The sequence below is a fragment of the Notothenia rossii genome (genome assembly GCF_949606895.1).
Source record: "Notothenia rossii genome assembly, chromosome: 10".
Classification (NCBI taxonomy): domain Eukaryota; kingdom Metazoa; phylum Chordata; class Actinopteri; order Perciformes; family Nototheniidae; genus Notothenia; species Notothenia rossii.
In genome coordinates, this window is record NC_136908.1 from 24,527,334 (window position 1) to 24,543,093 (window position 15,760).

A 15,760-nucleotide genomic window follows, 5' to 3' on the forward strand; every position below is an offset into this window, starting at 1 on the left:
CTTTGATAATATTGCTTCTGTCTGATGTATTTTTTCTGATGTACTTGAAGGCTAACTTCAATTTTTCTATGTGTTTGTCTATTAGTCACTAATAGGGACCATAGGGGTTCATACTCTATTCTGACACGTCTCCATGCTTTAATGTTCAAAAAGCTCTTTACTGTTCTCATACTGCCTGTGCTGCAGCACCTCTTTTCACCCTCTGTCTGAAACCACAGCCCAGTCTGCTATGATTGGTTAGCTGGCCAGCTCTGTTGTGATTAGTCAACCGCTTAGAGATGTTCCACCCCTTAACAAATGAATGTCAAATGGAGGCGTTTCAGGCAGGGGGTGATAGTGTGGGAGAGAAACTCCCTCTGAAGGGAACTTTGGGATGTAAGCCTTAGCAGAACATTTACACAAACCTATTTAACACGACAGGAAAGGGAAAACCCCAAAGCATATTAGGGCCTCCTTAAGTATTTAGAGAGAACTATGTAAACAGTCTCCGATGAAATGGCTTAGGACAATTCTGCACAGAAAGTGCTTGTTTTTTCCACTGACATGCTCAGATTTGTATTCCAAGTGTCTGAAACCTTATGGAAAGGCCCCTAAAGAGAAATAAAACATAATGTTTTACCTTTCGGTTGATCAGGTCTGCTTGTTCTTTGCTCATATGAGTTTTTGCCAGAAGACAATGGTGGAATGGTGGTGAGAATTGGAGGGAAGAGTGCTGGTTTCTTTACAGGTACAGAAAGTGTAGCTTGGTGTTATCTGAAACATTTTCAAAGTTATGGTTGTATTTGTAGCTGTTTGGATGCAATGAAAATGAAAGACTCTGTTTGACACAGTAACTAAAACATTTATTTCATTTTGAGACAGCTATAATAACAGCCTCAGCCTGACAGTGGCATAAAACCCTTTATAACGGCGTCCAAAAGTACCCTGAACAAGAGCAATGCAGTGCTCTTACTCAATACTGGACCAATTTCATAAAGTGTTGTCCCCATTAGTGACTAAGACCAGAAGACATTGTAAAAGAAAGGGGTTCCAGGTTGAAAAAGTTACTATTTTGTTCAATTGTAAGACTGTTAACATTTTCTTTTTGTATTAATTTGTTATCAGGAGGGTGCGAGTTCTTTTCGGCACAGACCCCTCCCTCAGTCCATGTACCACGGCGAGGACGTGCCCAGCGACGATGAGCGTATGGTCATCTGTGAGGAAGAAGGAGACGATGATGTCATGGGTGAGTGAGATGAGCAGCACGGTGGTCTCGTGGTGGTTAGAGAGACTGTTGCATAACCACAAAGTCATCGTTTCAGTTCCCACAGCGATCAGTGTGACTTAGAAAAAGACAATGACCATCAGCCTGATTCAGAATGACTGTCTGCTGAGCCTCAGCCTTGGGCTATTAAATCGCTAGTGTTACAATAAAGCATAACAATAGCACATCATTGGCAATTTGGTGGTGATACTGGCGGTTTGAGGGCACTGATTGCAAATGAAATCAGTTCAAAGAAACAGTTGAAATTATATTGTGTGTTAAGTCGTCTTTTCTTAAATGTATTAACACTAACTTCTGATATCTGTGTCCCATCCTCAGATGACTCCTGTCCTGAAGGCTCCATTGATCTCAAGTGTAAAGAGAGAGTGACAGACAGCGATGAAGACGAACCAGATGGACAGGTAGCTGCAGAGATCATCATATAACTCGAGTTACTGTCCACACTGGACCTCAATTTGAGCGAGATTTTCAGTTTTTGGTCTGCTCACTATGTTACGGAGATGAACAAAGGAGTTCAATAGAGGCGTTTTAGGCAGTGTGTGGGACGGAAACTCCCTCTGGAGTGAACTTTGGGATTTTAGCCTTTGCAGACCATTTATATGCCCAAACAGCTATATTACACACTACAGGAAAGGGAAAACCCCAAAAAGCATAATAGGGCCCCTTTAATGTAGCTCTGTTGCCTTGCTTTCGTGTTATAACTATCTCTTTTTCTCCAAACTGTGGGTGTGCTGGTCACACTTAGCATGAATAAGTACCTCATATAACCCCACTTTAAACAATTGAGCTAGTAACTTTATGTTTTTTATGAAGAAGAGAAAAACACTCCATAGTAACTCTCCTATCTTTGATCTCTCTGTCTCTCCTCCCTCCAGCATAACTTCCAGCCAGTGGTTCGCTCCTCTCTCCCTTCTTCCTCTCCCCCCATCCTAACCTCAGCAAAAGGGAATGGAGAAGGAGGAGGAGGTGGTGAAGAGGGGTCTGAGAGGAACAGAAAGAGAGGTACAGACGGAGGAGAGGAGGGGAGCGAGGGAAGAGCCAAGAGAGAGGAAACAGCAGCAGGAGAAAGAGGTGTCTCCCCAACATCCAGCCCCAAGGCTTTTGCCCATCAGGGTGTGACCCAGGTCCTAGGAGCCGTCCGTGTGGCTCCCACTATGGTTACCAACGTGGTACGACCCATCGCCAGCACGCCCATCCCCATCGCCATCAAGCCAATAGAAGGATCCGCCACCCTCAGCTCAGTGCCTCAGGACAAGAAATCCACTCTCCTGATTGGAGGAGGAGGACCTCAGCTGCTGCCAATCACTGCAGGGGGTGGGTACCTGTCCTCATCCTCCTCCCCCGGTCCAGTCAGTGTCACTCCTATGGGGGGTCTGGTCACTAGTCTAGTTCTGGGAGGGTCCTTTCCCGTTGCCCAACCAGTTCAGCTCCTCGCCACTGAGCAGCCGCATGCACAAACCCCCCACCCCGCCCTGCAGCCCCAGCTCCACCCCTCTGCCGCCACCTCCTCCCTGACACCCCCCGCCGGCCCCAAGCCGATAGCGCAGGCCCCCTACATCCTGCCTACTGAGAACCCCTCCTCCCCTCAACTCACCCACCAGCAAATCCTCTCCCTGCCCACCAATGCCTCCCTGGCCAATGGCATGCACTCAGGGGTGGGACTCAGAGTTGCATCAGTCAGTCCCGGAACCAGAGGTGAGACAGAGAGCAACGATTGGCGGACAAAAAAACAAAAAAGCAGAGTTTTGACTTTGTGTTTTTACCATAAACTGTATATAAAGATGGTCTTCGTCCCACTGTACAAAGTCTTGTTCTGACGTAATATGGAACCAGAGTTTACGCAGTAATGAGTGGAGGACATGGAGCCACGGAATCAGGGTCCTGCCCAAACTCATCGCTAGCTTAGCACTACTGCTGCTTTTTTAGTGTGAGCAAACTAGCTGCTATATTAGCAACACGTTAGCTTAAAAGACGCTCCAACTAACTGTATCTTTATCAATACAATTACGAACAAATTGCAGGATGTCTTATTATATACTGTACACTCAGCATTGGTGTCAGAGAAACGTCATCTGTTATCACTGATATTGCCACAAAGCACTGGCTAACCTTTCTGTAAATTGAAGGTAGCGACATGATCAGTGATACTACAAGACGACAAGATCATGAACAGATTATTGTGTTAGAAACAGTCACGGTCTTGGTAGGATAACTTACTTCTCCTGTTGCAATTCTTATTTAGATTTCCTAAGAATCTTAATTCTTAAGATTAGCTGTCAATACTGAAGTCTCAAGCCATTCATATAGCATTAAACAACTAATTAAAATCAAATTAACACTTGAACATTTTTGACCTGTACATTCTGACTTATTAGTTTAGCTCACGTCCTATCAGCTAACATGGAGGGAATAAAGACTGCAGCAGCCAGAGGGGGATTGAGATGCTTTGGCTTCACTTTTAAGTTATGTCATCCATCTTTATATACAGTTTAACTGGTCCACTGACAAATGTTCTTTTAGCTGTAGTTCCCTTATTAATCATCTCCTCCGGAAGCTCTCAAAATGGATTTGATTGGCTTACATAAACGGGAGATAAATGATTGACAGGAGAAATACTGTTGACATGAGTATGAGCGCCTGCCGCCCACCCGTGCCTTAATCACTCTCTATTCATACTGAAGCACATTGTTCCCCCTCGTTATCAGAGAGGAATTTCACTATTATCAGCCTCTGAAATGCCGCCGCCCACCCGTCCCTCCTGTGCTGTCCTCACCTCACCCCTTTTGGCTCGATTCATCCGTTTCTCACGCTGAGTGTTTTAATTCCCTCTCTCCTTTTCACTCATTAGTTCAAACCCAGTCGCCGGGTTTGCCGAGCAAGATGTTGGTTCCCATGGCAACAGTGAGATCAGGATCTACTCCTCCTCATCCCTCCATTTCCCTGGTCGCTCCGCCTCTTCCTGTGCAGAACGGCGCCGCCACAGGAAACAAGGTGAGGATGTCAACAGGTTCATTGAAACAAGTGTCAACAGCGTAAAATATAAATAGACGCCACCTTGTTTGCTGACAGGCAACAAGGTGGGTAAATCCACAACGGCATCAGCAGCATTTAAACTAGGCATGATGGGAACTAAGTGGATTTATACTCATGTTTTACTGCCACCTGCTGCACTCTTTACCTACTTCTCATTGGTCAGATTTGGAATTGAAATTGTTGAACCAAAAATACAAAAATGTTTCTGGTAAGAGCTTATTCAATATAATGATTTGCTTTAAATCTCATCATATATATAAATATAAATTGATTAATTGTGACTTTTTGAATGTTAGACAGATAAACCCAAGCATTTAATGACTTTAATATCCTGATTAATGCATTTTATATCCTTAATTGATATACTTTATATTAGATATAGCACAGCATATAGAGCGCTGCTATTAATCATACTATGTCACGTTATCTCAAAACATGTCACTTGACTTACTTGGTCTGGAATAGTTATTACTTGTATAGTTTCTATCATAGGGCTCGTGTCCACATGGCTCCTTTTTCTGAGCGCCACTCTCTTTTTTTGGCCTTTTATTTCAGTTTTTTTGATACAACACCTGAACTCCACTCTAGGGATCAAAAAAGACTATCAATCTCTCTGAACCACTCTTTTTTCCTCTTATCCTTAATAATTCATCTATTAATCAAACCAATTAATGAAAGTGAAATTAAAGTGTTTGGTAGTTGCAGCGCTTCTGTTGTGCTGCGTTTTATTCAGGAGGGACCCGTTTCTACAATAAAGTGTTACACTTGTTCTGAAGTCATAAAAGCACATTTGATATTTATAAGTTTGTCTCACTGGATACATAACACATTCATGATTAAATACCAGATGTTTTTCCTCTGAAGATTCAGGGTCTATTTTGAGATGAGATGGTGAGAAAACCCTTTTGTTTGTGTGTTCCCCCCTACAGATCATCCAGATCGCTCCCATGCCTGTGGTGCAGACCAGCGTTCACCCTGGCGGCGCAGCAGCTGTGCACTCAGGGAGCCCTTTTCCTGTTTCTGTGGCGACGGTGATGACTCCCGGTGCAGCGCCCCCACAGACAGTGCTTCTGACCTCGCCACCCACCAGGTCACTAACACCTGAAACACAACAACTTATACACTTTTATTTCCCTTACCTAGGGCTTGGAGCTGGTTTAACAGCATTTAAAGATGCTGTGAGATTCCATCTCTGCCAGGTCCTTAAGGTTGTTATACTAAAAGTGTGTAAAGTGAATGTAGATAAAGAAAGGTAACTCTTTGGACTCATGTCACACTCCCTTTGAGCAATGGGACATATAATACATAAAGTTGAGAAAGGTGGGGAAAAATATATATAGCCATTTGGTCACACTGTTGAAATTGAAAATGGGATTATAAATAATAGATTAAACTGGGCAGATTTTAATCAACAACAATTTCTGTAGTAGCCTTTAGTAATATTTTTCAACAAAAATTCCCAAAACTGATCTATTTCATCTTCTTATATATGTTTATTAGTTTCCTTAAACTGAATATCTTCATGTTTTAGTTTGTTAAAAATAAATGCAAAAAAGTATAGAGCAGTTCATAAAAAATTGAGCTAGTTCATAAAAAAATCGCATAAAGTGTTTTAAATTATTTTCTGCCACCAAATCTGAAAACCTAACTATGGATCAATCGAGAACATTTTTTCAACTTGCATATATGCAAGTATATATTTGATCCCTCATGTTCCTATCCTGTAACATAAAAAAATAATTTGGAGATGAAAATGTGTGGTTAAGCTAACTTCAAAGTGCTTAAATGTTTCTCTAAATAAACGTTATGAACTCTGTATTATACTCAGCTTTATCCAGCTCCACACTCATTGTTCCTCTCTCCTTTAGGATCACATATGTCCAGTCTGGTCCAGGAGTAACCCAGGCAACACCCCAACAGGCCACTCCCCCTCTTGGTTCTGCGTATCTTCAATCATCCCTGGCGACCCTGGGCTTCACCGCCATCGCCCCGGTCGGGATAACTCTGGTTCAGCCTCCATTGTTAGCTCAAGCCCCGCCCCTCAGCTGTCAATCACAGACCCCTCCAGCTCAGGCCTCAGCAACTGCTGGTCGTCAGGTAAAGAGGAGCGAATCACAGAGTGTGTATTAGTGTCAAAAGAAGATAAGAGTGTTACATTAGATACTTTTATTATACTTTATATTTGAGTTTTTATTTTCAGTCCAAAGGCTGAGGTATTTTGTTTTCTTTCTTCTTTTTCTTAGTTTACCAGTAGTGTAAACAAATCCTTATTAAAATATTTTGCTTCAAAGATTTTGAATGTTGTCATTAGCACATGCTGTTCCAAAGGGCAGCAGGATTAATATTATAAAGTCATAAATACATTACTTTTGAAAAAATAAGAAAATGACTCTAAGCAACTAAGGAAATAAGGCTGTCACGTTTGACCTCTACACTAACTTCTATGTTTTTACAAAACAGAAAGATGGAATATTCAACCATAAAAATAAGTTTACTATTTCTAAGAAAAGATAAATGTTTACCAAAGAAGTAATTTATATATTTGACTCTATTTCCACTTATCCCACTGCTTTAGATTACCGTCTAATGACACGTTCACTGTTGGCCTGTTACACCCCTTTTTGAAGGTAACACACAAAAAGTGTTGTTTACTGACATGCTTCCTCTCCATCAGGTACTAACTGCCATCTACCCTGCACCACCCGCTTCTCTGCCTACTGGGGTGGTCTCTGTAGCTCCCGCACCACCTGCAGTGGCCCCCGCGGCCCAGGACGTGATGGACCCTTCCTCCCCGTTACAGACGGGGGTGCAGGGTTCAGCGGCGGCGACCCTTCAGCCTTACGAGGCGGTGAAGGTGAAAGTGGAGGTGAAGAAGGAGAACCTGCTGGATGGTCCGCCTGAAGATGGAAGACAGGAGTTATCAAGCTCAGCTGCCAGCTCCTTATTGACTATTAATGAAACAGCAGGTAACACTCCACTGGTTGGTTTGGGGTTCAGTGTTCAAAAAGGAAAAATGTCACCTATTTAGACTTACTGATCTGAATCACAATATTACAGGGAATCACCATTTTTTAAACATTAATCACTTTATCAGAGAAAAATATATTATAATAAGGCTCTGTACCAAACATGGATTTGTCTGTAGAATAAAAAATGTGTTTTACATATTTAGCTTTTACCAAATATTGTACTAGTGGCGATTTCCATAAAATGTAGATTAACTGTGCAGCCCTAAGTGTCGAAATAAGATATCAACATATTGTTTAAACATACAGTGACATTTGTTTTTCTCAATATCACCAAGCCCCAATAGGGTTTAATTAAGGAGCTGTATACGACACTACATTCTTCTACCTGTAAGACAATATCAATAACTATGCAGATTTTAAGCTATTAGAGTCTGTATTGGACCCTTGTGAAATATAGATATCGGTTTTCACATCATAAAGATTGCAAAACATATGGAAGATTAAATATTGTCAAAATTGTCAATTATGGGAATACATTTTTCCTGACATTGAATGTAAACACATTTGCAGTATTTGAATATCATAGTCTGAAATGATCTGTATCTGTTCCAGTTAAAAAAGAGGAGGACGTCGGTCGGTACATCAAAGAAGAGTACCTCAGCAAAGAGGTGAGACATCAAGATTAGATAACCTTTTCTAGAAACCTCTCTAAGGAAGTCGAAGAACTACTGTGGATCGTACAACAACACAACTGTGCAAGAATACACTAGAATGTCTTTTTCTTGGTGGTTTTTATCCGTTTTTTCAAATAAACTTTGCAGACTACTTGCATGCACAAAAACATAGACTATATAACACACTCCAGGAAAGGTAGAACCCTGAAAAAGCATGATAGGGCCTCTTTAAACTCTCTCCCTCTCCCTCCAGGCTGGACCTCGCACCCCTCCTCCTCCACCCCCTGGTTTGGACCCCCCTCCCCCTCCCCCTGCGGAAAGAGAGCCCCCCTCTTCCTCAAAGAAGACCAAGTTCAGACCCCCGCCGCTCAAAAAGACACCTGACTCTCACGAAAAGTAAGTGGGAAAAGAAGTGGCACTAGCAGGGCACAGGTCTGAGGGAATGAGTCCTTCCACTTTTTATTGAATCAAATATACAGTGAGTGCTCGTAAATGACGAATTGAGAAGTTAAGTGCTTTGTTATCACTCAAACCCAGCCTCGTCTTTGACTGTAAGACAAGCTTTTATTAAAGTCTGGAGCCATCCTCTCTTATCAGACTCAAGTTATTGCTCTCGTGTAATCCGTGCCAAACGCAAAATACAACAAAGTCTGCCTGCTCCTTCTGTCTTTCTGCTCGTGGTAAGACTTTGTTCTCTCTATTTTAACAGTTTTCACTTTCTCCAGCACATAACAGTAGCATATCTTAGTGTGTGAAGCAGCTTGAGGATGACATGACAAGCACCCTGGACAGGACTCAGATTTTCACACATTGTGGCATCTAGTCTTTTGACCAAACCTCCAACTCCACAAAATGATGGTGGAAACTCTTTGTGTGCTGAATGTGAGTGGGCAGAGTGCTCACTCTTTATATCCTTTATTTAGACACTTGGAAAGTGGTTGGGGAAGCCACAAAGAAGAGAGAGCTCTGGCGGATTTAGCCCTGAGGCTTGAGGAATGTGCATCCATTCCTGGATGTTTTAAACAGCAACGGCCCGGGCTGGGGACTGACACCATCTCTGTGTTCTCTGTTTCCAGGGTCTTGTCGGAGACGTACTTCGAGGAGCGTTTTGCTGAGCTCCCAGAGTTTAACCCAGAGGAAGTCCTGCCTTCGCCCACTCTGCAGAGCCTGGCCACCTCGCCGAGAGCCATCCTGGGGAGCTACCGCAGGAAGAGACGCAACTCCACCGGTGAGAAGCCGAAAAAGAGAGGCTCTCTTTGATCCAGTGGTGGAGGAAATACATAGATCTTTAAGTAAAAGTGCCAATACCACAGCAAAAATACTCTTCGAGTAAAAGTCCTACATTACAAACCTTTTTGAAGTAAAAGTTCGTAGGTATGATCAGCAACATTAACTTTAAAGGTGGGGTAGGTCATCGAGAAACCAGCTCGAGTGCGCTAAAATTTGAAAATACACAGCCGGAAAAAATCTGCCACTTCCTTACAGAGCCCCTCCTCCAACACACACTAACGCGCACATGACCAATGAGGGCACGAGATAAGTTTGTGCAAAGAGAAGGCTGACAGGCATGTAGGCCATCCAGTCATCCGGCTAAAATGATTGGTCGTGCTTTTTACAGTACTACGGCTTCCACAGATGACATTTTCTTTATGGATTTTTTGTCAAAAAACTTCAGATATTTATTGCTATCGGGATGTTAAGAGCATTCCATGCAATATAACAACAAGTGTATCTCGAGCCGGTTTCCCAAGCTTACCTACCCCACCTTCAAGTATCAAAGGTAAAAGTAGTCATTGAGCTGTAAAATGTTCCTTATAAGGGCTTAACTATTATTTATGATGCTTCTGTGTTAATATTACATTACAGTACATGTCAGTAAGCTGGCACTTGTTTCCAAAGTGACTTACATACACTTCAATACCATAGACATGCCTACAGAACCAGTTAGGGTTAATTATTTTAGGGACACTTTGGCATGCTGTGTGCACTGGTTTTGGTTCGAACCACCGACCCTCTGCTTGGTATAGGCCCATTTACAACCTGCGCCACAGCCAAATGACTGCATGTGTATGCTGTGTTTAAATGCTGTAGATGTAGAAGTTCTGATTTTAATTGAATGTATTACTGGGGAGTTTAATCGACAGCAGTGCTTCATGTTCAATAACATCATCACAGTTGCTTTGTCTCTATCTCTAAAAAGTAAATTTTGTAGAAAAACTGCCTTTTTTCTGCTTTGTGACGTAGCACTTCAGCTCATCCAAGAAGCTTTTAAATAGTTTATTTATCTTAATAAGTAGGATAATTGTATGAACACAGAGGAAAACTTCCTTCAGTTCAAATCTAATTTGAACCTATGTGGATATCACTGAACAGGAAGGGTATACAAATGTATAATCTAAAATGTACTGTAGTGTAAACTGTAGTGGAGTATTAATTATAATATTGCATTAAATGGAAATACTCAAGTAAAGTACATCTAACTTTTATTTTCTGCTCAAGTTCAGTACTTAAGTTAATAATAAATACATAACAAATAAGTAACATTTTCAACAGCCTTTTTTAAATCTAATTTGAAATTAAGAATATTTGTATCGCATTGCATTTCTGTACCCTGCTTTATTCTGAATTCTTCTTTTCCTCCATATTCCCCTTCTCCACCCTCCACATGTCATGTGTTCAGAGCTGGAGGTGACAGCAGAAGAGCCCAGCTCCCCGAGGAGGAAGACCCGCCGTCTCTCCAGCTGCAGCTCGGAGCCCAACACCCCCAAGAGCGCCGCCAAGTGTGAGGGAGAGTTCTTCACCTTCGACAGAGCAGGTACGGCAGGCACATCAGGGGCAGCAGCTGCACACCTGCATCACACGGTGCATTGAGAGTGACATGGTGTGTTCCTTCTTCATGCAGGTACAGAAGGAGAGGATCTGCTTGGAGATCTGGACCGGGTCCCCTACTCGTCTCTGCGCAGAACTCTGGATCAGCGCCGGGCCCTGGTCATGCAGCTGTTTCAGGAACATGGCTTCTTTCCCTCAGGTAAACATAGATAGGACAGGAAGTCATGGTAAAAACTGAGACAGAGATTTAATATTGTGAATGTTTAAAACTATGCAGCCAAGATTTATATAGGGTCTGTTCCTTTATTCCTGCTGAAACAGTAACACTTACATAATGCAAATTATTACACAAACAGCTTTACGACTTTCTAATTGGAGAACATCCATTATATCAAAACTTCCAAACAACCTACTAATGCAGGTTGGAATTAAAAGACACTTCACAATAATTACATAACATTTTATTTAGTTGAAGCTTTTTAAAAGTGTAATTAACCATGAAAAATACTAACTCTGAACAGCAAGAAACCTGCAAGTACATTTGCTACAAATAAGTACTGGTGCATTAGTCTTAATTTACCTAAACCTAAATAAATCCACACTTAATTATTATAATAATAATATTTTATAATATTTCACATTATCAAAAAATATATAAGTGACAAATGTAAAGACAATTTTGGTAGGTTGACAGGGCTCTTTGTAGCATTTTTTCCCACCTCATTTGATCAGGATAACCAGAATTAGAAACTGGTTTAAAAACACATTCAAGGAATTTGCCTTGGTGTATATGGTGCATACATAAACAAAGTTAAAGAAGATACATTGTCATAAAAGTACAAAGATATAAAATGATTTACAAAAATCTATAAAAAAAACTATCATAACATTTAAAATATAGAGAAATATTTAAATGAAATATAAATATACCAAAAAACTGTGTGTTATTACAAAATATGTGCAGTATTGGTATGAAAAGTGGAGAGCTGTGCAGATAAGAAGAGGTAGCTTTGTGTACAAATGCGAAAAAAGTTCAGAGGGTTGTGCAGGACTGACAGTATTTAAATGAACACGATATTGTTGTTATTTTGTATATAATAGTGTATTTTGTTATTTATACTATTTTGTTGTTAAACTCAGATATACCTGAATCGTTCATTTTTTAATGAAACGCAAAACTGCTCAAATAAATGATACTGCACATGCAATCTGTAGCAATTACTGCCTTTATCAGTGACTTACAGGATATATGGTTATACAAGTACACTTTTTTAATTGATCATATACACAACAAATACATAAGAGCAGTTGTAGGCAATAAAAAAGTCTCAGGCTCCAGGAAACAATACTAATTAAATAAGTTTATAAAAGATAAGGAAGATGATGCAAATAAAAAGAAATGGGACTCTTTTTAATGCATTATGTCAAATATATATGACTTGATATCCTACACTGTTTATATCACCTGCTCTATCTCCTTCCAGCTCAGGCCACAGCTGCCTTCCAGGCACGTTACTCGGATACCTTCCCGTCCAAGGTGTGTCTGCAGCTGAAGATCCGCGAGGTCCGTCAGAAGATCATGCAGACGGCCACACCCGGGACCCTGGAGCTCGGAGTGTTAGCGGGGTTGGCTGAAGTGAGCCCCACCCCGCCCCACAGCTCCTCTTTCAATCAATCAGCGCGGGAGGAGGGAGGGGCGGAGCAGCACCGAGACAAAGGCCGGAATCCAGAGGGGCCGAAAAGCGAAGGATTGTAAAGCGGTAGAGGATGACAAAGTGGAAACATCCAGGAAAAGAAGAAGAGAGAGGAGTGTGTCATCCCCGCAGAATGTTCTTGTATGTGTTGAGTACTGTTAATGGCTCCAGCGGGATCCGTTCTTTTGGCACTTATCTCCACCAGACCTGGGAGCAAATACATTTGACTATGGTCACAAATATTCAAACTACTCAAGGTGCACTTGATTCGTCTTATTAGACTTTTTAATAATTTTTAAAAAGCCTCAAAAAGGGACAAATCATTTGCAAGTCCTGACGAGTCAAATGCTTCTTGTAGTTTCCTTTTTCCCCCCTAAGTATCCAGAATATATTCAGTTGGCCCAGGTCTGCTCTCAGCACATTTGTACAGTAGTTTTTAGTATGAAACTCACACAAACACTGGTGCATATGTAATCTCCAGCATGCACATGATCCCACATACACACACATGCACACACACCCTTACCAAATCAGACTGTTACTCTTGGTCGGCGGTCCCCGGGAGCAGCCACCAAGGACCATGACACAGAAAGGCACTTTGTCACTTATCGTGGAGATGCAGTTTGCTGTTGCCAGCCAGACAGCCAGCCAGCCCTCAGATGCCATTGACTCGACCTCCTTCTCACCCTTCCACTCCTCAGCACAGTGGTTGGGACGCAAACACAACCCCAACGACCTCCACTGATATTCCACAGCCCCTCGATGCTGCAAGACAGACAGCACACACACATATACAGTACAAATACACACACGCAGTGCATGGACACATATGTGCAGTGTGAGCACTCGTACAAGAAATCGTCAACCCTGGTCTGACCAAGCCATCGGCCTGCACAGTTTTTTGTGATTGTAGTGAGAAGAGAAACTGACAGCATGACATCTTTTTGGTCCTGGAAAACAAAGAGAAGGCTGGAGTTGCGATGTAGTGTGACCAATCTTTGCACCTTCAGTTATTGCCATTATGAAAGACACAGTCCTCGTTGGCAGGAGCTGATCATATATATATATATATATATATATATATATATATGTCTGTATGTCTGTTGGGGTTCCCTTCCCCAACAGCTTGTGCGAACAGGCACCGTAAAGAGATTATGTAAAGACTATTGGTTGTGAGGCTTTGAAGAATCCACGTTAAGTTGGACGGGCTCCCGACAGAGCGCAGAGAAAAAGACAGAAGATGAAGAAGAACCTGGATGATGCTCATTGGACGGAAGATTCATATTCCACCTATAGGAAGACAGATATTAATAGTGAATAAGGACATGACAAGCTTTCCAACAGAGATAAAAAAAGTAGAAATGTAACCAAACTTCTCTGAATCTCCCAGTGGATATAATGTTGCTTTCTCTTGTTATCGTTGCCGTGGAAATAACCAGTTTTACCGTGGCCTGTTTTTCTCTTGTGGCTCTAGTGTGTTTCTTCTCCGGCATAAAAAAATCACAAAAAAAAAACTCTGGACAAAGACGGGGGACATAATCAGTCTGCGCCCCCACAATTTTAATTGTACCTGGGGCGGTTCTCACCCCCCCCCCTCCTTTCCCAATATCTCTTCTCTTCGATTTCTCACCAGACAAAGAATTGGGGGAGCAGGGGGCGTTTGTCGTTTTGTAAAAACGTTGAAATCAGGTGTTTGCACAATTCGTGTGGCCCTTCTAGCCGCAAGTTAAATCAGGAAAGTATTGTTTTTAGAGATTGTTATAGTAGTTAAAATAATAACCTTGTTCCGTATGTTATCAACCACCTTATTCCTCCTTACTCTTTTTCCCCTCCTCTCCTCCCCATTTTACCTCCCTTGACCCCTCAAGTGTTGTTAGAAAGTGCCCTTAAGCACTGGTCCCGGGTCAAGCGCTATGTAGCTCAGGATGGTTCTGGTTAGGGTTAGTTCAGGGAAAGCAGATCCTAGACCAGCCCTGGAGGGCAGTCTCTGGAGCCCTCCCCTCTTCCCTCTCTTCTCAACACTTTATCCTTTCCCGTCGAATGGTGCAATAGGACATTTATTTTTTTCGAAATGGGTGGGTTATTTTGTTTGGGGAAAGGCTCTGTGCCATAGATATTAAAACCAGTGCAGTCAGTCAGTGAGAGGAATGAGCTGTTGTGATACTGTCTTTAACTATGGTATAAAACAAAAAAAGAATCACGCAATTGTTGTTATTGTCAAAGAGATAGAGTATAACTTACTAAAAGTCAAAGACAATTTTTGAATAGCACTTTTTGGCTCTTTGCTTCCTCGGTGAAGAGTGGGGGTAGTTATTATCATGGGTATCTCTTTTATTTCTCTGTATACAGTTGGATGTGTGAAAAAATATATATACCGGTATTTCCATATATGTGCATTTAGGTCTGTGTTTGGGTGTGTGTGTGTGTGTATGTGTGTTTTGGCACATGCGGGTAGTGTGTTAACACAACCGACCTCTTGTTCTTTCTCCACACTGCAAGATCATCAAAAGTATATTTTTCATTGTATTCTTCATTATATATTCTACAATAGAGACAGTATTTTTATAGTCACCATGACTATTTTGTCCGCCATCTTGACTGTTATCAAACCCAGTTGATTCAGGATATATATAAAATATATATTCAGGATACTATAAATACATATATATAAATACACACAGGTAATAGAGGACTATCAATTTGGGGGTTAGGGCTTTAAAGTGTCCATCTGCATGCATGTGAAATCCCATGCACACATGCACACACCCACCAAGACATATGTGCATACACACACTTGTATGTGTGTACACTGTATGATTGTGCTTAAAAATAAACTGTCCTTACTTTGGAGAAGGAATTTTAGGATGAGCGATGTGAGTGTTATCTCATAAGCAGGCATGTTGACCATGTGCAATATTTCTAAACAACAACAAAAAAACTAAATATTGAAAATATTAAAGTTCTAACACAATGTCTTGTGCCCTTGGATTTGTTCATGTCTTTGAACTTCAATTCAGCGTTGAATGTTTCACACACAAATGTATATCTTATTTAAAACACACAGAAGGTGTCCATAGAGTTTGATACTATTTTCTGATGTATTGCAATATGTGCTTATCATTTATTTCCCCCCAAAAGGCAGTGGAGACGAAAAAAACTATATATTTTGACAAATTAAGAGGATTACCAGATGCAGTCACTTGACCCACCAGTCAAGTCCAACAAATCCCTGGAACATACAGTGTGTACTCTACACTGACCTTTATCAAGCATCACAGTGTTAAGAGTTCTTATTAA

General features: G+C 41.4%; 1 protein-coding gene across 1 annotated transcript in view; it reads left to right on the forward strand.

The window, feature by feature from the left end:
* cica (capicua transcriptional repressor a) overlaps positions 1-15,434 on the forward strand; it is a 43,348-nt gene extending 27,914 nt beyond the window's left edge. Inside the window, exons 10-22 of the mRNA XM_079655337.1 lie at positions 1,105-1,225; positions 1,583-1,665; positions 2,140-2,959; positions 4,113-4,255; positions 5,227-5,387; positions 6,166-6,394; positions 6,972-7,263; positions 7,879-7,934; positions 8,194-8,336; positions 9,017-9,168; positions 10,621-10,755; positions 10,843-10,968; positions 12,254-15,434. Coding sequence (XP_079511463.1) covers positions 1,105-1,225; positions 1,583-1,665; positions 2,140-2,959; positions 4,113-4,255; positions 5,227-5,387; positions 6,166-6,394; positions 6,972-7,263; positions 7,879-7,934; positions 8,194-8,336; positions 9,017-9,168; positions 10,621-10,755; positions 10,843-10,968; positions 12,254-12,525 — 2,733 coding nt within the window. The 3' untranslated portion in view covers positions 12,526-15,434. The remainder of the gene's footprint in view (positions 1-1,104; positions 1,226-1,582; positions 1,666-2,139; positions 2,960-4,112; positions 4,256-5,226; positions 5,388-6,165; positions 6,395-6,971; positions 7,264-7,878; positions 7,935-8,193; positions 8,337-9,016; positions 9,169-10,620; positions 10,756-10,842; positions 10,969-12,253) is intronic.
* The last annotated feature ends 326 nt before the right edge of the window (positions 15,435-15,760 follow it).